This window comes from Megascapheus bottae, chromosome 11 (genome assembly GCF_031878675.1).
Source record: "Megascapheus bottae isolate mThoBot1 chromosome 11, mThoBot2.hap1, whole genome shotgun sequence".
In the NCBI taxonomy this organism is placed as follows: Eukaryota; Metazoa; Chordata; class Mammalia; order Rodentia; family Geomyidae; genus Megascapheus; species Megascapheus bottae.
This window is the reverse complement of record NC_143519.1, coordinates 55,896,253-55,920,633: the sequence shown is the minus strand read 5'-3', so window position 1 is coordinate 55,920,633 and position 24,381 is coordinate 55,896,253. Positions and strand designations below refer to the sequence as shown.

The 24,381-nt window shown below is 42.1% G+C and overlaps 1 protein-coding gene across 1 annotated transcript in view; it reads left to right on the top strand.

Moving 5' to 3' along the window:
* The window catches only part of Foxo1 (forkhead box O1), an 89,223-nt gene extending 65,297 nt beyond the window's left edge, over positions 1-23,926 (top strand). Inside the window, exon 2 of the mRNA XM_090342305.1 lies at positions 22,580-23,926. Within this exon, the coding sequence (XP_090198431.1) occupies positions 22,580-23,917 (1,338 nt within the window). The 3' untranslated portion in view covers positions 23,918-23,926. The remainder of the gene's footprint in view (positions 1-22,579) is intronic.
* The last annotated feature ends 455 nt before the right edge of the window (positions 23,927-24,381 follow it).

The following is a 24,381-nucleotide window of genomic DNA, read 5'->3' as shown; positions in this document are numbered from 1 at the left end:
GTACAAGTTGTTCAGGAAGCCCTTCAAATTAAATGTGTTTCTTTGTGAGATACTACCTTTTTGTGTTTCCAGGATAGAGTTTCTGAATCCATTTCAAATTTAGAGAAGTTAGAAACTCTTAGATCATTTTGTATTAAGTAATTATGGATGTTTACTCTCAAATCAACCCTTGTCTGAGGAGACCACATTTGTGCTTCATAATGTTCACATTATAGAACATTTTATGGGAACTTTAAATGTCTAACTAAATGTAAATTATCCTGGAGCCAGTAGTTGAGTTCATTTCAAAGTCAATGAAACGTGTAATTAAAGTGAAAAGGATATCAGAGAAAGAGAAAAGTCCTGAATTTTTGTTAGATTGGGGTAGTTTTTACTGGAAGAGGATTCCCTTCTCCCCCCCCCCCCCCCCACACACACACACACCTTAGGTCACAGGGCTTGAACTCTGGCCTGGGCGCTGTCCCTGAGCTCTTCAGTTTAAGGCTAGTGCTCTATCACTTGAGCCACAGCATCACTTCTTGTTTTCTAGTGATTAATTATAGATAAGAGTCTAACAGACTTTTGTACCCTGTACCTAGGCTGGCTTTGAACCATGATTCTCAGATCTCAGCCTCCTGAGTAGCTAGGATTACAAGCGTGAGCCACCAGGCCCGGCTGAGGATTCTTTATATAATAAATTACTATTAAAAATTAGCAAACAGGGGTCAGGAGTTTGGCCTAGTGGTAGAGTGCTTGCCTAGCATGCACGAAGACCTGGGTTCGATTCCTCGGTACCACATATGTAGCAAAAAGCCAGAAGTGGTGCTGTGGCTCAAGTGGTAGAGCCCTAGCCTTGAGAAAATCCAGGGACCGTGCTCAGGCCCTGAGCCCAAGCCCAGGATTGGCAGAAAAAAAAAAAAATTAGCAAAACAGCTCCGGGCAGGGTGGCTCATGCCTGCAACCCTACCTACTTAGGAGGCTGAGATCCGAGGATCGAGACTTATCTCCAATTAATTATTAGAAAATGGGAAGTGAGACTGTGGCTCAAGGGGTAGGGTGGTAGCCTTGTGCTGAAGAGCTCAGGGACAATGCCTGGGCCCAGAGTTCAAGCCCCATGACTCTGACCCCCCAAAAAATAGCAAACAGGAAAGAAACTAAAATTTACTTTTTTTTTTTTTTTTTTTTTTACTTATCCTATCAGTATCAGTATACCTCCTTCTTAAGTTGAGATATCCAGTGGTTGACTCAAATGGTAGAGTGGAAAAAGCCAAATGAGATTTTGAGGACCAGAGTTCACCTCCTACACCCAAAATATTGGTAACAGAAAAAATAAAAAACCACCACTTCCACCAACACAACAAAGGACATCCAGACTTCTCAAAACATGCCTTTTACATTTACCCAGACTGTCAGTATGAAGGGCACGCCTGGCTCATGTCTGCCATTGATGCTTGGCCTTCTCTTTTGTCTACACTGAACCTCCACTGACTAAAGATGGTAGATCTGAACCAGAAGAATGTCTTCGAGCCTTGGACACTCTGGAGATTAGCTGTGCTTTGGAGGAGAACCCAGCTGACATATGTTGACTTTCTGGATTTGTGTTCTTTGGTATATGAGGGTTCTGGATCTCAGTCTCCATATTACTGGTTTTGTTGGGTTAACTCTTTGTATCTGCCTTGCAGTTGAGGCAGGCTGTATTTAGCCCGTCTGTTCCCTTGGCTCCCTTGGATTACTGAAAAAGGGCTCCTTTTTCTTAGACTCGTTGACATTTGAAGGACTTGATGGAGAAAAGACCACAGCAGGTGGCTAGGCTGAGGAGAGGCACTAGGTATAGAGGAGCTTCTTGATTGTTGTCTCAGTGGCCTGGTCTATACCTGAAATCTGTTTCTATCCATGACATGTTAAAAATGAGTAGCAGGCAGTCTGGGCCCCTGTTCTGCATCCGTGGCAAATGGCAGCCTCTCACATACTTCACTGACTCAAAAAAGAGGGACAGTTTGGTTAATGGTCACATTGCAAAAAAACCTGTTTTAGGAGTGTTGCAGGGAGCCAAGACTCTCAGCAGTATTTATAGCAGTGGTGTACACAGCCTTCGTGTCATTGGCTGAGATGTTGTTAGACTAAACCAATGCATGCTATATGAAAATGTTTTATTGGAGTGGGCTCTCTTTGTCACTGTGCTGAAACAGCCATTCTGGAACAGAAAAATCTGTTACATTTAAGGCTTACTCTCAGGGTTGTAAAGTAATAATGTTGTTGCTGTAGCCTTTGAGCAAAACTTTTTTTTTTTTTTAATTGTAGTTTATGGCAACTGAGCGAGGCCTTGGTAACTGTTGGTTGCAGTTACTGTAGCAGCACTTGCTTCCTCCCATTGTTGTTTCCAAGCACCCCTCTGACATCTGCTCTGGTCCAGTCATGCTCCAGTAAGCCAGCCCCAGCGGTCCCACAGCTCTTCCTGTCCCAACTTATGCCAGTCCAGAACAGCAGGACGCCTGAAAGCTGCTCTGCTGTTCACTCGCAGAAGCACATTTCCTGTTTCTTAACCTTCAGAAAGAGTTACTGTGGTGGCTTTGAAATGTGTACTGAAGGATTCTGTTAATCTATTCTGATTTATTTCGGAGGCAGCCACATTCATTATTTGACTTATGTTGCTGGTTAATTAACCGACTGAGAACATGTTTCCTCTTTACAAATGGAATACTGAAAAAACTTAACAAAGAGCAAATATTTTACAACACAGAGCTTTGAGTTTTACTGTGAAATATTAGATTTTGTTTTGCAGTAACTTCCGGTTTCAGTGACACTTGAGTGACTGTGTCAATTATTGGTCAGTTTTGAATTTTACTGTGAGTCAAAATTGATCTATTAAAAATAATATAGAGGGAACCTGTGAGATTTAATTCCATGTTGCTGGTGATGAGGAAGGTCTCCCTGGGGGGAGAATATGTAAATTTTGTGTCATTGTCTTGTTTCAAGTCCATAAAAGTTATATTAAATTGTATTTCTTTTAATGTATGTTCTTGAAGTCATTTCTGTTTACAATTGCTGATTGACATAAAACTTTACAACCTCATGTTTCCATATTGGGGAGTGTTCAAATCAGGAAAAACACATTTGCTCAAATTTGTATCTTTTTTGGAGGAGAGCATTCACAGTCTTTTCTTCTAACTTTGTTCTTGAAATGCACAGCACAGTATCTTCATCAGCCTACATAATAAAACACCACCTGTTTATTCCTCTGTTCTAACTGTAACTTAGTTACCCCTTGATCCATCTCTGATAACCATTGGTCTCTTAACTTCATCTCTTTCAAATTCTACCTATATGTTTCTTGTATTTCTATATCTGTTTCACTTCACCGATACACTATTGTATCCTTGTTCTTACAAACCATGGGACATTCCTTTTAATGGCTAAATAATATTGCATTGTGTTACACATGCTGTGTTTTTCCTAGTCATTGCTGTTAATTGGACACCTAGTTGTTTCTAGTTTTTGGCTATTAAAAAAAACAGCGCCTCATATTTATTTCCTAATGATCTACCAGTATTGCAAGGTGTTGGTACTTTCACTTCATTTGTGTTGACTTTTGTTCCACCAGTGTTCATGTTTGCTTATTCTGAATTCATGAGAAAATATTTGGATGAGGGTGGTGTTTAGATTGGGATCTTCTATTAGTGTGGGTTGAGGGTGGGTTGAGGAGATGAGATGGATCAAGGACGAAGTTTCATTCTGCTTCCTTCAAGTGGGCTCATCTTATGGTGATTTTGGCTTGGAGTACATTCTCAAACCCCTCTCTCCCCCACACACAATCTTTATAGACAGTGTAGAAGGATGTGACGCTGTAGTCTGTACCTCTAAAATATTTTTTTCTTGGACTTGGGGATTCTTTGAGCATTTGTTAGTTTGGGATAGAGGAGTTTGGTAGAAGGATTGACCATTCTCATTTTCCCTGTTTTCCTCCCTACTCAGTGGGCAAAGAAAAGATGGGCAGGAAGTCTCATTCCATTTGGCACCATTGGGTATTTTCAGACTCAGAGAAATCAAAGCTTATTAATGTAACAAGTAGATTCATTTTGTAGACAGAGTCATCCGGTCTTGGTGTTGTCGTCCAGGCAGTTACAGCCAGCCTGTCTGAGGAGTGCTGAGCACATATCATTTGAAAGGGGAATTCAGGAGATAAACTCTCCCATAATCCTCTAGCACTCAGCTTCTATATGTTAAAAGATTTATTTAAATGAATTCCCTTCCCCCCGCCTCCACCCCCTTTTTTATTGTTGGGGTAGTGTATAGAGAGGTTACAGTTACATTCATCAGGTAGTATCTGCATTACTTCTCACACATGGCTACCCCTTCTCTTGTTTTTGTCCCTATTTCCCTCCCCCACCCCCTCCCAGTTATCTTGTTTTCCCCTCTTCCCTTTCCTATTTCAAATAAACATACAATATACCAGGTAACAAAGTCAGATACAGTAGCAATATGAGATTAACTGTAAGGGCAAAGAACAATAATCACACAAGCTAAAGCTCTTGCTTCCATATCCTAGAGTTCCTTTTATTTAGTCTCATCCTATATGACCTTATATACCTAGGTTTTGAGCTGTTGTAATCCTCTGCTAGGAGAGTCCTGGATGTGTACTAATTATTACAAATGAGCCAACTCGTAACCTTTTGTCAGCTGAGTTTAATCTTGATACCTTGATTCAGGGCCTCTTATTTACTTGGTTTCTTTGCTCAATGTTGGTGCTATACCAGGTGAGCCACTGGTCTACTTCTAGAAAATTAAATCTCTTAGTACCTAGTGGGCTTCTCTGGTCATTCTTGTGTTGGTCATTCTTGTGTTCCTTCTTCTTGTGAATAATTTGTTGATGCCTATTGCTCTGGTTTCCCCTCTGCTCATCTCTTTGAGCTGAGCCCTTCCTAGGCAGAGGAGGTCAAGTAGGTACACGTGCCTTAAGGGAGAAGGTGGTGAGGAGAAACATGGAATAATGAGCCCTCTGACTTGGGATTCAGCAGTTTAACATGGGTGCAGTAGGTGGAGTTATTCTTGGAGCCCCAGTTTGAAGATTGGTGTGCAGAAAACCCATCTGTGCCGCCGGTTGCCAGCATTTCTGGTACAAATATTGTCATTTGCTCTTGAGGCAATCTGCTATTTCAGTCCTCGATGCAGTTTTGTAATATGCTGGGCAAAATAGCAGAGGAAAAGAAAATATCTTAAGTGGTGGTATAATCTTCAGTTTAAAAACACTTCAGCAGTGTTGCCAGTGGAGGATTGTTCAATGTGTTTCTTTTGCTCAGCTATAAACATAATGTAAATTTATTATTTCACTGCCTTCCTGAGCCCTGGTTCTCTTGTACTGATTCTGCAGACCAGAAACTCCTGCACCGATCAGGAAAGGAGGAAAGCTAGTCCTTGTCTAGATGAAGGTTTGCATAGTATTTCTTTGAACGTGTATCTTGTGGTGGTTTGGCATGGCATGTTCTTTTTGTCAATAAGCAAACAACTTACTCGGTTGTATGATTTAGCATTTTATTGTAATAACAAAATATAAGAATCAGAGTGCTTTATAAGGAAAATAGAACTGGGTGCCAGTGGCTCATGCCTATAATCCTAGCTGCTGAGGAGGCTGAGAGCTGAAGGTCGCAGTTCAAAGCCAGCTCAGGCAGGAAAGTCCGGGAGACTCTTATCTCCAATTCACCACCAGTAAACTGGGAGTGGAGCTGTGGCTTAAAGTGGTAGAGCACTAGTCGTGAGTATAGAAACTCAGGGACAGCGCCCAGGCCCTGAGTTCAAGCTCCGTGACATCCCCACCCAACATCAGACAAGAAAAGAAAATCCATTTACTTAATTGACACGGTTATAGGCTAGATGTCTAAGAAGTATTTTGTATGTTAGATGAGGGGCACTTCCTTGGCTACATCACATCGTTGTAGGAACATATGTGTGTAAGTCAATGTGAGTGTGTGTGTCCCTTCGCCCTGTCTTGTAAAACTACCAGGAGTCAGTCATGGGGTTCCTGCCCCAATGCTCTGACCTCATCACCTCTCAGAGCTTCCCCCTGTAAACATCACTGTCATTCTACTAACATAAAGCTTGGAGAATTAAACTCCAGCATGAATTTGGGGGCCAAGGCCAGATCATAGCACTTGGTTATTGACAAATAGGATACCGCACAGCTATTTGTGATCCACTCTCCTCTGCCAGTGGCCAAGAGAATCAAATCTGTCATGGAGGCTGCCACACACACATCCAGGCAGAGGATGGACACTACACAAGCTTCAGGGATTAAAGCTGTGCAGCCACTTTGGGCCTTTGTCACTGAACTTTCCTTAGAGAGAAAAAGCATATCCTGCAGGAAGTAGTATAGTCCCTTCTGTTTCTGTAGCTATCTCCTTTCAGCCTTATGCACAGTGAGAAATCTGCTTTATAGTATGACTTAGTGTGCATGCATACACACACACATATACACACACACACGTACACGCACACTGATATTCTATTTCATTCTTAGCACTTTTAATAATATTTAGTCATTTAAAAAAAACAAAAAAAATTAAAAAAATTGTTGCGACCCCAACTCTTTACAACTATTCATTGTGAACTATGTGTGATCTAGAGTTTTTGCTCACATTCTTTAAGATTTTCCTGTCCCAATAAATGCCTTGGCACTAAGAGAGACAGATGTATCTATAGGTAGAAGACTGGCCCACAGTGCACTTGGAGAATTACTGAAGAATTTAAATGGAGCAGCTAAATTCATCCCTGTCTGGATTGATCCCAAGCATGGAGTAAACTAAACACAGCCCCCAAAGACAGTTGCTTTCTTAAGTCCTGATGTTACCGTCTAGTCACGATGGAGCCCAACCCTTGGGTTTGTTTCAGTTATTGAAGTGGGCAGCTGTTAGGTTGGGTCCCTTTTCCGCGATAAGGTTTTCTGCTCCATTCTTCCCATTTTAACCTGAATGAGAATCACCCATCCTACTGGGAAAACACATACTAATTTTTAAAAATATTTTTATTGTAATTAATAAAAGGGTTACATGATATTTGCCAGATAGAAGGTGCATTAATTCACGTACATTGATACCCTTTCACATGTCTTGGTCCCCATTACCCTCCCCCCAACCCCCATCCCTCATCTTGTTTTCCCCCCTTCCCTATCCAATTTCAAATAACCAAATACAAATATATCCAATATATCAGATATCAAAGTGAGATACTGTAACAATATGATATAACCAAGGGACAGCAAAAGAGATGAGAGATAACATAGTACATTAAGGACATACTGATTTTTATTTCCTCCGTGCAAGTATGAATTCTACTTCTACCCTGAGAGGAAGATGGGCTGTCAGAAATGTGAGGAATTTTAGATGCTGTGTTTGATGGCAGGTGTTACCTCTGCTCTGCAAAGCTGAGCGGTGGAAGCAGGTGCTATCGGACTAGGATAGTTTCCCTTCCACAGAGGCCCTGGTTTGTCTGTTGTTATATGAAGCAGTGATCTTTCCAAACCTCTATTGTGAAGTGAGCACTGTTTAAAGGAAGTACTGTATACTAAAGGAAAGCGGGGGAGGAAAATTCCAGAAAATTGAAAGGTGAGGTGGACATTGCTCGCTTACTAAGGCCCTGTTATTCTTTCTGAAAAACAATGATGATGTAGAAATGGGTACTAGAACCAACTGGTTTTATTCATACCCTCATAGTTATATTTTGAACATGTCTTTTCTTAAACATCTAATAGTTTGCCTTTTATTTGGTGTTAATTACCAAAAGTAGTGCCGCTAAACCTAAGTTTTCCAAACTTGACCACCACATAAGTGCCTGCTTAGGAAAGTGCTGGAATTTCACCTCTTTCCTGTTGAAACCTATGAAACCATAGAGAATAGTATGGTTGGTGTCCGGGCCTTAGAATATGAAAGCTAGAATGAATCTCAGCCATGGAATTAGTCTAATAAACCTAGAGACTACTTTAGTACGGATCCCTAGGCCCCACTCTATATCTGTTGAATCCTAAGACTTGAAACTTCTCTAGAACATTCTAACTATTACCCCTGGAAAACAGGTTGATGTAGTCTGGTTATTGGGCTTGTTAATAGCAGTAGGAGAAATCCTCTCTTGGCTGGGTGTGTATGGCCCAGTGGCAGAGCATTTACTCATTAGCAAGTTTGGGTTCAATCTCTAACTGAAGATAAAATACAGTTCTCTTCTGACTGCTTTTGGCTCATTGAGATGATATTTACATCTCAGGTAGATGACTAGTTGGATGAGTACAGTTGCCACATAAGCAGTGAGCACCAGCATTCCTATCCCAGGAGTTTGTGGATTGTTTTGAAGAAAGAAAAAATGTCGGAGATAGCATTAGAATTCATCAGAGAGCGTTTTTCAAGCCATATATGGTGCTATCCCACCAGTCAGGCATGTGCTTGGGTGTGTTGGTCTCAAGAAGTAGAGGCATCTACCTCATCTTTCTTCTCTTTTGGCTTTTAATCATTTGTCCCTTTCATCTATGTTCTAGCTTTTCAGAAAGGATCAGAGACTATTATATTTAGTACCCATATTATACTTACTAGTTTTGACAAATGCCACTCTTCTTCTAAGTAATCTTCCTACCTCCCCAGAGGCAGCTACTCATTCAAATTAGTGTCCTAAGGGTGCCTGCCTGCCTAGCTTGTTTCCTGACTGGCTGCTAGATGTAGGTTCATAAACCTTGACTAAGATTGCCCCCTTCAAATAACAATGATAATATAACTTAAGTGTCATCATTAAATATTCAGCAGCTTGATTTTCTTTTGGGGGAAAAAGTCAGCATTAGGTTGTTGAGATTTGCTCACAGGTGTTACATGATCTGCCTCAGCTCCCTGTACTTGCAGTAAAGTCAAGAAATCGAAGCCAGGCAGCTCAAAAACCTCAATTGAGAGAAAAAACGAAAAGAAAAAGCAGGAAGTAGGTGGGAAAACATTCTGGTTGAATTTTTAAGTCTTAAAGCATTGTCATTTATGGAAAATATTGTTAGTTTGAAATAGGCTTTAGTTTGAACAGCCCGCTTGTTACTTTACTGAGAATTTATTGTATAAGAAACGTTATTTCTATTTACTATGGGTATAGTTGCTGTAGTTCAGTCCAGACAGGTGAAAGTTAAGATCTGTGGCATAAAACAGGAAGCAGATGAGGCTAATTAAAGTTGCGTGGATCATAAAAGGATGACTGATGTAGGAGCAGCTGGTTTCCCAATTTAAACACAAATTGGTACTATGATCTGGTATAGCTGATTGTAGCCCTCTGTACCTTCTCAAAGGTGAAGGCATGCATTGCTGCACTCAGCGGGAAGACTGTTGCAGGTCTGTTTATTGCTTTGCTTTTCAAGCAGTTTCCTTAGGGTTATTCAGGAAAGGGAGAAGAAGAGTCATAAACCTGGCTAGGTCTGCTCTGAGTTGCTCTGGGCACCTGTAACACCCTGTAAAAGCTCAAGGCCAAATCTGAATTCTCCAAGAAAATGCCAACATTTGGTTTGACTTTGCTCTTTTTTTTTTTTGGCTTATTTTAATATGCATCTAGTGGAATTAAAATGGTGGTGCCATGGCCAAGAAGTCCTATGTCTACCTCATGAAGATTCGGGATATCCGTGTCTATAGGTGGGTGCTGAAAGGTGCTCTGGAAACACTCTTGGAACTTTGCCTTGTCCTGTCATCAGAGGTCAGGGCTTCCATACTTACTTTGCTCTCTTTTGTCCAGCATGACTTTGACCTTCAAATGACAGCATCATTTGTTTCCACTGCTAATAAGGGTCACATGAACATTAAGTACCAGTGCACTGGGTGTGTTTTGCTTGAATAGCATACCAATTCTAGGTCTTGTAGTTTATGCAGGGAGATGACATTGAGATCAGGAGTGTACCTCAGGAGTTGGGGCTAGACTCTGGTTTGGAGACTCAGTTTTGTTTAATACTTTTTGTAGGATCACTGAATTTTAATTTTAATGGAAATAATTTAGGATGGCAGTTGCTATCCTGTTTTGTAAATGGAGATGGAAGTCTAGTTAAAATGGCTCAGAACTCCTTATTTTTCTCAAAAGAGCAAAATACACAGTTTTTAAAAAAAATTTCCTGTGCTGATATATTCTGCCCATAAAAGTACACAGCTACTTTTACAACAGAAGGAGATAGCATCTGACATGTAAACTGGAAATGGAAGTCTCATTGCATTCATGACTTATATAAAGTAAATAATTTACAGGGACATGGTTAGTAAAGACACACACACACACACACACACACACACCACTCATTTTAGTTACAATTAATTTGTCAAAGAGGCTTTGGATGTGTCAGGGTTGTCCACGATCAGGTGTTTAGAAAATCCCCAGTCTTAGCAGCTGTTTTTGCCCAGTAGGGTTCTGCCCTCACTCTATTACCTGTCTAATAGTGGGGAAAGCCTGTGTACAGGTTCCTGTATTCTGGGTCAATTTCCATGACCCTAGAAGCTGTTGCTGGATTCTTGTCACAGTTTCTAGTGTGAGGAGCAGTGTCACAGCTAGTGCTTTTTTTTTTTTTAGTATTTTTAACTTTTTACATGTCTTGGAAAAAGTCTCATTCTTTTGTTGTCATGCGCTGTCTTCTCAGCAAATCAGCCTAAAACACTCCCATTTCCCTTCCCCATCTTTTCTTGTTCCTTCCTGGATGGGGCTTGCCTTCCTTCCTTTCAAACAATCATTTAAGGAGCTGAAGGAAGTTTGATCCATTCTCCCCTCATAACTGTGCTGTGTCTTGTTGAAGATACTGGTGTTAACTGTAACTGTCAGTGTCTTGGTGTGGGAAAGATTGACCGTGTGTCCTGCTTCAATACTGAGCGGTCTAACCTGGCTTGGAGCATTTGCCTCCTCCATATTCAGAATGCTGGGACACCATGCCATCTTTCTCCCTTTATTTCCCACAGACCCTCTGGGCTGAAACTCAGTACAGTTGTGTTCTTTGGTAGGAGGCATGGGTGGCTTGGCTGAGATGCATACACAGGCGTACACACTCACAGATGCTGTACTTACATGTCTTAGACACATATAACATTTTATACTTAAAAGTTCTAACAAGGATTTACTTTGGTATGGAAACATTTCCTGTTTCCACTTAGGAAATGGGTAGTAAAAAACTCCTACTTCTTGCTTTTTGAGATATCTATTATAACACACACGCACACACCAGCCCCGGGAAGCAGTTAGGACAGGCATGTTTTGTTGTTCTTGTTTCTTTGTTTTTCTTTCCTACATGAAAGTTGATCCAAGATCTATCCCAGGTCATACCTGTAAGGATCAAATCAGGTGTAGGTCTTGTACTCCTTGATCATCGTCTTGCTACTTGGTCAGTCATTTCCCCAAGTGACTCCTTCTAGCAAGTGTCTTACCACCTGAGCCCACACCCTGCGGCCCTACCTCTTTCCATAAGCACATGATGGAGTGGGCAGCACAGATCAGTCCTTCAAAAATGGTTTCTAGAGTGTATTCTTCATGCCCTTCACATGTGTCATGTGAGGGGTTGAAATACCTTTCACAAGGAGGGAGATCCGGGCTATGAAGGGGTATTCTGAGGAAGTCAGATGCTATTTCAGTTTAGCCCCACTTTCCCTAGAAGCCAGCCATGGATTCTCTTAATATGCCTTGCAAAGTATTGAGTAAGTTGTGAGTAATCTGTTGTCACTTTGTCCATGTTTATGTTGAATGAATGCACCCATAGTTACATTGTAGGGCATTATTTCCTTTAATTTCCTTTTAGCCGTTCAAAACAACTTGAAAGGTGTTATGGCCAAACCTAGACACACAAGATCTCAAGAAACAAAAATAAACGGTCAAAATGTAAGAACCAACTTTGTATACCAAATGTGTCAAGCAGTGGGTAACATGAATGAAAACATAGTAGACTTAAAGGAAGAAGACTTTAAAATTTTTGTTTTTTAAACAAATGTTCCCACTCCCAGTATTTTGCCCTTATGGCTATTTAAAAAAAATGAAAGATCAAAAATCAAAATTAAAGGAAATCAAAACACCTATGTTTCATATAAAGCATAAATCAAAAGGCAAACAACTGCTTATGCTTACCTTTCAGTTTGGAAGTCCTGAGTAATACTTGTGTCTAGAATCCTTTTCTACATAAGCTGTGGCCAAATTCTGCTAAGCAGGAAAGGAAATGAAGAGACATACCAAAGACAGTGGTTTGTTTTGTGCTGCTATAACCAAACAGTGGAGGTGGAATAAGGTATCAAGACAAGAAAGCTTCAAGTTCCCATCACTAAAAATTCCAAGCAGTATGATATCAGTTTTTGCCGAGGGCCTCCTGGCTGCCAGGCAACATTGGTAGTTGGCATCACATCATGAGGATGCCTGGGAGAGTAGTAAGAGAGATTGGGGAGAAGAAAAAGTGTGGTGAGGTCATACAGCAGGACAGGAAGAAGCAAGGTATGGGAGAGACCAGACTTCCTCCTTATCCACTATCTCTCAATACCAGTGTATCGGGGACCAAGCTTCTAGTACACAAATCTTTAGGAAACAAACCATAGCAGATACTCTTTAATTAACAAGATAAATGTTTGTTGGTTGTAAGAGTTGTAGATATTGTACATATTTGTATATATTTGAAATTTCCTTGGCTAGTGCAAGATGCTAAATCCCAACCGTAGGACCCTTCACTCCCCAAAAGAAGGTGAAAAATTACTTATATTCCTAATAAATATGATCAAGTCAGGGTCTAACAGCCCTCTTGCCCCCACACCCACCGTGTCAGGTTCTGGCACCTGACTGGGCAGAACCAACCACACATATTCTCTCCTGGCCCCAGTTCTCCACTATGCTGCTTTTGAAATTGTTAGGCATATGTGTAAACAGCCAAATAACCCAACCTAGAAAACTCTAGTAAAGAACGTATGTTCCAAGCTTGCTTTATAGCTACTTCTAGGGTTACAATGGTTAGATAGTATATTGCTATCTATCTTCATAAACTAATTGATAGAAATGTATGATTGATGTACACATAATTAAAACATGAAATGTATGTGGGAATACATAGGGTCTCCTTAGAGTTTTTCTTAAGTTTTTTTTTCCAATAAGAAACCATTCTGACCCATAAAAATAAAGGTATGCCAACTAACATGTTTGTTTAGAGAAAAGTGGATTTTGAAGGGGAGTTGCGATGCTGAAATGATCTGTTAGGTAGAGCTTACTGTTCATGTCTTAATTGTTTAGATACCTGTGCTAGTAAGGTCAGGAATTCTAGAAAACTTTGGAGTTGGGATTTTGTTTTAGAATGCCAGACCTTTCTGAAGAAATCTCTACCATGTTTCAATTGACCATGTCTTTACATTTATAGCATGCGTTGTGTTTTCTGAGTGTTCTCACTTAATCTTCTTGGTATACCTTTGGGTTGTGTGCTGTCCAGACTCCAGGTAATCACACAACTCAGGTTCACATTCACAGTTAATGACCTAATTTCCTACACATACATACTCAGTCATGGAAAACTATAATGTGAAATACCCTTCAATATGACTTTGAAAAGATTGCTAAAAATTGTTCTGTGTAGCAAGACTCCAGCTACCATATAGCTCTTCAGTTTCCTTTGGAAGGAAGTTCAAAGTGTTAACACTGAAAACAATAGGAAGTAAAATTCCAAAGAGTTTTTAAATGTACCATCACTAATTATCAAATTATGTGAAACTTCCTACTTTCCTGCTGGTTTTGAAATCTAAGAAATGATTAATTCCACCTTTCATTCATTCTTCCTTGGCAAGTTTTTCCTGCTAAGTTTATATGATAGAGCTCACGATATAGAAGCCTCTGATTCTTTTTTCAATCCGTCAAGCAACAAATACATGTTACCAGTGTGTTTTAAGAGATAAACACCTTCCTTTTTTTAAAAAAAAAAAAGAAAAGAAAAGGAACTCCCAAAGACAATGTGAGCTTATCATCTCTAGAGATTTATATAAAGTTTTGTACTCCTAACTCATTATTAAAATACTGTTTATGTATTTAAAATAAGACGTGGGTTCAAGCTCAAGTCTACAAGGTCAAATACCTCTGGGAAGCCTGCGAACAGTCCCATCCCCTCTCATTGGGGTAGGGAATTTCACTTTAGTTCTGTGCCTCAGTAGTGCTGTTACTTATTGGGTCTGCCCATGAGGTTTTTTGTTGTTGTTGTTGTTGTTTTTGTTTTTGTTTTTTTTTTTGCCAGTCCTGGGCTTGAGCTCAGGACCTGAGCACTGTCCTTAGATTTTCTCAAGGCTAGAACTCTACCACTTGAGCCTCAGCACCACTTCTGGCTTTTTTCTATGTATGTGGTACCGAGGAATTGAACCTGGGTCTTTGTGCATGCTAGGCAAGCACTCTACCACTAGGCCAAACTCCCGACCTCTGCCCATGAGTTTTGATAGCTGTCTGATTTGAGACAAGTTTTTAAGAATTAGAAGAAGGTACTTAAGTATCCCCCCCCAAAAAAAATGTTGTGTAGATACACGTTTATTGTTTCCTGAAGGACAACAGACAAGCTTTGTGAAGGTCATATTTAAACATCTCAGGAAAATCTTATATTGTAAATAATGTGCAGTTTGGCTTGTTATTCTTAAAACAAAATTGGTGATCATTTTGTAAATGAGTAATATCATATCTGTTGATCACATCTAGGTCCTCAAATAGGAAAAAGCAAGTAAGCCTAGACTTTGTACTTTTGTCTTCATTCTATTTACTATGAGTTAACAGTTCTTAGTTAAACAAACTATGTATTCAGTGGATTAAGTCTTCTCCTGATTTTCCAGACAATAGACAGGGTAAAAAGAGCAGTTTTAGATAGAACATCCATTGAATGCAATATTATTCCAGATATTGCTCTGAAGAGATTAATGTATCAAAGTTCCAATGGTCCCTATGTCCATCACATTTTTCTTTGGGTTTTGTAAGCAATTTAGGGCACCATCTGGAACACACACACACACACACACACACACACACACACACACATACACACACACACACACACTCAGAACATCATTCTAATTCTGACGAAATACTTTAACATTCACTTTAGTCCTTTAAAGTTTTAGGTAAGTTTAAAACTAATCTAACTATCGATGTTCTTCTGTGCTTCGTGCTAAGCCTGATTTAAGGTGTTTATCAGAAGAGAATGGATTCTAATGTGCTGTTTGTTTTGGGGTTTTATTCTGTTTTGCTTTACTCTTATGGTAGCCAAATAGGTAAGGTAGTTAATTGCGTCGTACTGCTGCATGTTTATATAGCCATCGCAGATTAGAGAAAAATGGTATTGCCTATAAACTTGATGAAGATTTTCATTAAGAAACAAGAGAATCACTTTAGCAACAAATGAGTTTCCTCTTAATATTCTCATGGTGGGGCCTGTGTGTCTGAAAACAAGCATTGGCAAGGGCAGCTAAAGGAGTCTGCTATGTTCTGGGGCAGTTAATTAAATTGAAATTTCAGCAAGGAGGGGCTCCTTAAGGTTACTTTGGGGATCCTCTGCAGCCCCCAGGTCCCTTAAAATTATAATGGAAGAAGGGAAGGGGTGGGAAGATGAAGGCATTTAAAAGAATTTTAGCTAAGTGAAATTTAGTCTGTAAATATCTACCCTTGGGACCTTGTTAGCTAGAAGTGATGACACTGATTGCAAAGGAGGCCCAGGTGGCTTGTGTGACAGGGCCAGGCCAGGTCTATGAAGTGTTGTTTTCTAGTATCTACCACTACAGAGGTTCACATTAACAATTTAAACAGAAGTTATAGAAGAACAGTGATGATTCTGGTACGTGTCTAGTGATCTGGAATAGAGAGACACATCTTTACATTTATTTCAGCCCACTTGGGGTTTTTTGGGGGAGGGTGGTATTCATGACATTGAATGCCACAGGAGACTTCTGTTTTCACATTCTGAGGATTAAAAACGAGCGTCCTTTTATAACAGAACTTCCCAGTGGGACATACTTAAATTTCAGGGTAAAGGTAAAGCACCGTACTTTAAAAAAAAAATTACTGCCTTCTGAGAAACAACAGCTTGATATAATTAATATCCTTAAGTGCATTTTCTGTTCCATCCCTGAGGGCTTTTTCTTAAGTCCTTAATGTATGAAGTTATGGACTGAAATGTTTTTCTGGCGAAACGAAGTGTGCAGCAGCCTCTGTTGCATTGCTTGGCCTCCTCCTCTTGGTCTGTGGCCACTGGTGCATCCACCATCCTTGGTTTCTTCATAGTGGACACTTTGTCTGGCAATACTGTACATTCTTGAACTCTCCACCCTTCACTACTCATGGGGGCTCTTTTCAAGTTTTTCTTTTTTCCTAGTCGTGGGGCTTGACCTCAGGCCTGGGCACCATCCCTGAGCTTCTTTTGCTCAAGGCTAGCACGCTACCAAGTGGTAGAGCCACAGCGCCCTTTCTAGCCTTTTCTGTTCATGTGACACTGAAGAATCGAACCTGGGGCTTCACTCATGCTAGGCAAACACTCAACCACTAAGCCACATTCCCAGGCCTGTTTTCAGGCTTATTCTCTATAAAATAAATGGTCAAGAGTGCTAGTATGGTGTTTCCCCCTCTCCTTAAACAACCTCACAGACATGTTTTGTCACTGGTCACCAGAAAGCCAACAGAATATGCTAAACACTCAAATTTTAATCTATAGTCATCCTAAGGGGGAGAAAACAATTTTTCTGTAAATGAAAGATTACAGGTCAGCTGTGAGAACATGGAAACAAGCCTGAGGAAGCCAGTTAAACAGGAAGTTTGTGATGAATGACTTAATCAAGTTGGAATCATTCACAGTGGCATAAAAAACTCCTGTTTATGTATTCCTTTACTTCCCATCACAAAATAGCCAGGGCTCATTGCCATACATTTTACCAGGTGATAGGCCGAGCGCCACTCATGACACACTATCCAATCCCTCCCAGCCCTCACATTCATGGCTGTTCGCACCTGTAAACAGGGCAGGAGCCCAGTGGGATTCAGTGACTTAATCAGGGCCCAGTCCAGGTTGGCACCTTGGATTTTTCCTCCATAAGCATCTCCAGGTACATCTCAATCTATCTACAGTGGTTTGAGAATCTACAATATGGATTGGGTTTGTCTGGGGAGTCATTGCCTCAGTGTCAGACCAGATGACCTTCAAAGTGCCTTCCAATGTGATGAGGCCTCAAGTCTGTCTCCCGTTCTCTGATCACTAGAGAAATGCTGAGTCCTCAGTGCAAACAGGGCCATCTGCAAGATCTTGAAGACAGAAGGAGAAGATTCTGGGAAATGACATCAGCCCTTTGAGAGAGCCTCAGGTGTAAGTGTGAGGATTAGCTGTCCATAGCAGATCATCTGCCACAGCACTTCTTTAAGTCAAACTTCCATGCTGTTATGTAAAAAAAACCCAAATGACTAAAAGTCACATGTGTTCTTTCTGTTTGCACACAGACTGGATTTTTTTTTTTTAGGGTTGTTTTATAAGCAACCCTTATGGTAAGTTTGTGGAATAGAGACTTTTCTGTTCTCTCTTTAGTTTATTTTCACTCATAGAAAGTGAGCATCATCACTGGAGGAAGAGATGGGGTACAAGAGAGAAAGGGATCAAGTCTACCCTGAGAGTCTTGTAATAGTTATACATGATGAGAGTATTCACAGAAATTAGATAGTGTTTTGAAAAAAAAATCTAGTTTGTCTAACATTTTGAAAGTTTTAGAATGAGTCTGTTTAGCCATATGTTCTAATCTCTCTTAGTTACAAGTCTTCCCCTCCTTTCTTTTCTATGCCCCCACCTTTCTACAGGCAAGTGGCAGTTCCTGGCAGCTGGAATCTCTCAGGGATCTTTCCGTTTTCCTTATGCATCCCCAAGCCTCTTTATGTGGGGCTTTTCCTGGGATGATGTGTACACCTGAAATTCACACTTCAGCTGCTATGGTTTCCTGCCGTAAAGAGGAACCCACTAGAATAAAAGGAAATCGTGTATAAATTTATTGCCGCTTAGGCAGAGAATGAGTTTTTGTAGACTAGTAAACAGAATTATTTCTGCTCCTTGGAGGTACATATGTAGCTTTGGTCCAAAGTATGTCCCTTTGATTCTCTTTGACGCACGTGACTCCAAAGAAGTGGGTTTCTTAACTACAGTAGTGTTGCAGGTAGAATCATGAAACCTTGCTTTTGAGCCTGGTGTTGTTGACTCCAACTGTAATCCTAGCTACTCAGGTGACTGAGATCAGAGGATTAAGTAAGGTTCAAAGCCAGCCCGGGCAGAAAGGGCTGAGACTCTGCTTCAATTACTAGCAAAAAGACCAGACTGGAAGCATGACTCAAATGGTGGAGTGACAGCAAGGTGCCAGGAAAGCCAAGAAAGCAGGCCAGACTTCGCTCTCAGTGTTTGGGGGCGGCGGGGTGGTGATGGTGGTGGTGGTGGCGGTGGCGGCGGCTGTGGCTGTGGCCGTGGCCGGCGGCTAGGTTCTACAAGCAGAGCACAGGGCAGGACCAGGTGATTTTTCCAAATCAGACTTTGGAGCTACAACATTTTTTTCTAGACTTGATTGGTGACTGGTTCTGCACTCCTGATTTCTGTCAGGACCTCAGACTCCTAGAAATCTAGACCATTGGCTTATAAATGTTTTTGGCTTTTCCTCCCACTGGTTATCAAATCAGTTAACAAAATTCAGACATAATGCACACACTTATATAACACCCATGAGCATAAGAAGGAAATAAGCTTTAAAGTTGTAAAGATTTCCTCATGGGCTGGCCACCAGTGGCTCACATCTGTAATCCTAGCTACTCAGGAGGATACTGACTCAAAGCCATCCTGGTCACGAAAGTCTATGAAACTTCTCTCTAATTAACCACCAGAAAACCTGACGTGGCATTGTGGCTCAAGTGGTACAGCGTTAGCTTTGAGCTAAAGACTCAGGGACAGCGCCCAGGCCTAGAGTTCAATCTCCTCAGCCAACCAAAAAAAAACCCCCCAAAAAGTCCTCATGTATGTCAGTAGGTATCTATGGTTTTAGAGTATATGGCAAGGGCGTTCTGAAGAGGGCATATGTAAAATAAATGTGTTGGGGTGGGGTGGAAGGATGGTCTTGAGAGCATAATGTCTTCTAACTGTCTGGAGGAATAGCAGGATAGAGCTCAGTTAGAAAAAACCCCTGTGGGGACACCTTCTACTCCTCCTCCACTGGTCTCCCCTCTGTCTAAGCGCACTGAGAGCCCCAGGGAGGGAATGATGTCCCCACACAGAGCTCAGCAGCAGCCTCTTGTGAATTCTAATGCTACCGGATAACAAGTGCATGAGCTATATACAGTTGGTCTAATATGCAGAAAAACTCCCAAATCAGTCAGTTTTTCCCCAAAGGTCAACATTTCTGCACAGTCCTATGGCTGTCCTCTACTGTTGTGCTGTGTGTATTTATGGACTGTTCTCTTCCCAGACAGATTAAAAACTTCTGGAAGGCAGGAACTGTATCTAATTCCTTCTTGTGTCCTTCCTTGCTCCCTAGCACAACCTCGATGGCAGTAAACAGGAGTGGCATGAGTTGCTGCATGAATGGAGGGATAAAATGTGGGTCATATGTAAGGCATTCTTGTAATAGTTTTGAGGTATCAGCTTTTTTCAATTGCCCCAACCTTAGCCTTATCCCTAGATACTAATTAAACATGTTCTGTATTGCAGAACATCTCTTATAGGTTATGAGATTAGGATTTAAAAAGAAGCTTAGTCCTCTTGCCCTGTAAGGAGCTTGGAATCCTGTCTATGGAGGGGATAGAATAGAATGTCTTGAGCACGACAGACAGAGCACGTAACATAGCAGGTCTGTGTCTGGGGCCTCTGGAGCTTATGGGTCAGTTTTCCTAAGAATGTGCTGGCTGGGTAGTCTGTCACATGACAGCATGGATGTGCACAGAGGCATGTGGAGAAAAAGTGTGGACTCCATATCAGTAATAAAAGCATGTGTTTTCCCAAGTCACCCCTCCAAACTTGAGCTATCATAGCTTCTTTAATGTCCTGCTGGCTAGGTGAAAAACAGGAATTTATGTAACAAGCTCTGCACAGCAAACCTTTTCCTGTTAGGGGAAAAAATTTTTTTTAATTGTTGGCAGAGTTAGTAGTTACTCGGGGTGACCTGAAATGTCCTCTTAGAAAAGCATGTAGTGGGCTGGGAATGTGGCTTGGTAGTAGAATGCTTGCCTAGCGTGCATGAAGGCCCCGAGTTCGATTCCTCAGTACCATGTACACAGAAAAAGCCAGAAGTGGTGCTGTGGCTCAAGTGGTCTAGTGCTAGCCTTGAGCAAAAGAAACTCAGGGACAGTACCTAGGCCCTGAGTTCAAGCCCCAGGACCGCCCCCCCCCCACCTTCCCTCTCAGATAGTATGATGTCTTGATAAGTAAGAGATTGCTATGACTTTTAAAGAATGAAGAGTGTGAAAGTATGTGTTAAGTGAGTATATACTCTGTCTGAGTTAGTAAACTTGTGCTTTTTGTGAAGATTACCTTATTGTGTCTTTTGCAATCTTGTTAAAAATGTCCCCCATTGCACTTGTGAGTGTTCTTACAGAATCATGTAGAGAATTCTAGATCTGCACCCCTCTCCTTCAGCCCTGTCAGTGAAGACAACCAGGAAGCTGCGATCTGGGAAGATCTTTCTCTCCCGTTATCATTAACTAAATGTGACAGAGACCCAGTCAAGCTTCCTGTCCTCCTGAGGTTTCATTGGAGCTTATCTGTGTGTCTATTGTGTTCGAGGAACAAAACTGTCATGATGGAATATTGTGAAAATGTCCTGCCTTCCAGCATGTAGACAGTGTGGCAGAGTGCAGGGTCACAGTGCTTGGCAGTGTTCCAGCCCTCCCTAGGGAGGCTGTCAGTTTTACGGAGGAATTGCATGCTTGAATGTCCATGGACACAGTAGATGTGTGTGTGTGTGTGTGTGTGTGTGTGTGTGTGTGTGTGTGTGTGTGTGTGTGTACATGTGTACAAGTCCTCCCCATGGGATTTTGGTAATTGTAACAAGAATGCTAGCAGGTGTAGTCCTGGGCTTCTTTGGGGAATCTTGTATAGAGCTCAGCCTCCTTCCATGCCCCACCCCTCCTTCATAGCTGCCTGGAGTTGAGAAGAATCATATATGGGAAAGAACAAGGAAGTCTTAGATAGAAAAGACCACCATTGCCACATGCCCCCACAGCTGTCCAGCATGCAGCCAGTACCTCCTGTTGGGCCATGTGTGACCCAATCAAAAGGACTTGTCACTTGGCTGTGTTGCAATCCTGGGCTGAATGTAGTGAAGAAGGTCAGAGGATGTTATGAAATGTAGATTCTTTTCAGCTTTCACTAGTTCAGCCTCCTTTTAGAAAGAAAGGTTTTCCTCTCACCCCCATCTTTGTTCTCAGGGCTCTATGGAACCCCTACTTTGCCCCATCTGCGGTGCCAAGGCTCCGCTCTAGTGGAGTGGCTGGCACTTGGGCACCGTTGTCCTCTGTCACTAGCATGAGGATGTGGGCATTGTGGCTACCTCTCTAGGTGACCACAAATCCAGCCAGAGCCTTTTTGTGGTCTAAGAGGGGCCACGGGATGCCTGGGGAGCTGAGCCTTGCACCTAGTTGGCAGAGGACACCCAGAAACCTGAGGGAGGCTGTGTGTACAGCTTCCAGACTTGGGATCAGGTCTCTGAGGACTGAGGCAGTTGAATAAATGAGCCGTGATTGAGCCACAAGCTCTGAGACAAGGACCCTCCTTCTAAGGAGCTAGGCGTGTTTCCCTCTTCTTTCCTAGGTGATGCTCCAGGATCCTTATCTGAAGTCTGCTTGTATCTTGAGCAGGAGAGTCTCGGGATATTCCGTCTTCAGCAGAAGGTTAAGGGACTGCGGCCCCTTTCCCCATATATTTGCAGTTTTGAGTCTATAGTTATACTTCCAAGCTCCTACCCACAACCCACCAAACAGAAGCAAGTACACCTTCAAACTAGGTTTCTACCCATTTTCTTTTTAGACCAGGTGTAACCCATAATGAATCTCATGCAGTTAGATGATATTCTGTAATATTGGGGTTGAGGGAGTACTTCTTGAATTTAAATTTTTCTTAAATGAAGTTAGGTCTCACTAGTTTTCAAGCTTTTGATTCCTGACCAAGAATAGATAATATATCCTTATCTTCTTCCTCTCCCCCCCCCCCACATAATCATGTGAGCCTAGTAATACAGAACTTCTCACTGGATGTAAATAATACATGCTTCATCTGAAAAGAATTGTCGGTTTTAGGAGTAAGGACGTACAAATGGATTTTTGATGGTGCTTTGATACAGATTAGTGTTTGTATAGCATTATAGCTGAGCAAAATTTTAGTGCTTTTAAAACTAGTTCTTGTAATTTCCCCATAAAATACAGCTGTAGAAAAGAAATTATTTATAATCATGCTTGCCGCATGAAAGATCTGGATCCTATTTTTAAGATAACGATTTCTCCTACACCAACTTGAGATCTTTTGTAATAGGTTTAGAACCATCGTGACTGTTCACTCCAAGTTGACCCATTTTCTACGTAACACGTGTTGAACAGCAGTTTTCCAGGTGGAACCGCATTGCATTTCTAAACAGTGTGTTTTGTTTTACAGAATTCAATCCGTCATAACCTGTCTCTGCACAGCAAGTTCATCCGTGTGCAGAATGAAGGGACTGGAAAAAGTTCTTGGTGGATGCTCAATCCGGAGGGAGGCAAAAGTGGGAAATCCCCCAGGAGAAGAGCTGCGTCCATGGACAACAACAGTAAATTTGCCAAAAGCCGAGGCCGGGCTGCCAAGAAAAAAGCTTCTATTCAGGCTGGTCAGGAGGGCGCTGGGGACAGCCCAGGGTCTCAGTTCTCCAAATGGCCTGCGAGCCCTGGCTCCCACAGCAACGACGACTTTGACAACTGGAGCACATTTCGCCCCCGCACCAGCTCCAATGCCAGCACCATCAGCGGGAGACTGTCGCCCATCCTGCCCGAGCAGGACAATCTGGCCGAGGGGGACGTGCACCCTCTGGTGTACCCACCGTCCACCGCAAAGATGGCTTCCACCCTGCCCAGCCTGTCTGAGATCAGCAACCCTGAAAACATGGAAAACCTTCTGGATAATCTCAATCTCCTCTCCTCACCCACGTCATTGACTGTTTCCACTCAATCTTCACCCGGTGGCATGATGCAGCAGACGCCATGCTACTCCTTCGCGCCGCCCAACACCAGCCTGAACTCACCCAGTCCAAACTACCAAAAATACACGTATGGCCAATCCAGCATGAGCCCTTTGCCCCAGATGCCTATGCAAACGCTTCAGGACAGCAAATCCACTTATGGAGGATTGAATCAGTTTAACTGTGCCCCGGGACTCCTAAAGGAGTTACTCACCTCCGATTCTCCTCCCCATAATGACATGATGTCACCAGTCGACCCCGGGGTGGCCCGGCCCAATAGCCGGGTCCTGGGCCAGAATGTGATGATGGCCCCCAATGCAGTCATGCCAGCCTATGGCAACCAGGCATCTCATAACAAAATCATGACTGCCACCTCCCACACCCACCCTGGCCACGGCCCACAGACACCTGCAGTTAACGGGCGCACCCTGCCCCACGCTGTGGGCACCATGCCTCACGGCTCGGGTGTGAACCGCCTGACCGCACTGAAGACACCTCTCCAAGTGCCTCTGCCTCACCCCATGCAGATGAGTGCCCCGGGTGGCTACTCCTCCATGAGCAGCTGCAACGGCTACGGCAGGTCGGGGCTCCTCCACCAGGAGAAGCTCCCCAGTGATCTGGACGGCATGTTCATCGAGCGCCTGGATTGTGACATGGAGTCCATCATCCGGAATGACCTCATGGATGGAGACACTTTGGATTTTAACTTTGACAATGTGTTGCCTAACCAAAGCTTCCCACACAGCGTCAAGACGACAACACACAGCTGGGTGTCAGGCTAAAAGTGAGTGAGCAGGTAAGTTCACCCGACCATCCAAAGCCTTTGGGGAAAAGGCAGTTTCCAAGAAGCATGTGACTTGCCCATACAATCACCTTAGTACCCTTTGTGTCATTTATTCTCCACCCATTTCTCCTTTTCTTTTATTCTTTGATGATGATTATTTTTTCTTCTTCAGCTAATCAGTTTTCCTTTTGAGCTTCAATGCAAGGTAGCTTCCTTTGGCTGAATCACAGATTTTTTTCTTTTGACAGTTAGATAGCTGCATCTCTTTTCTGGCTCTTCAATAGATGGATATGTTTGATACAAATGAAATGGTGAAGGGTTTTATTTTTAAATGGAATTTTCCCCGTTGAATAGATTTTCTAGCTATTTGAGAAAGCTCTAGCTCTTCATCCTCAACCCCCCCCAACTATGCCTGTCACTGTAGTTTAAGTTGAATTGATATTAATTTTGCTATATTTTCAT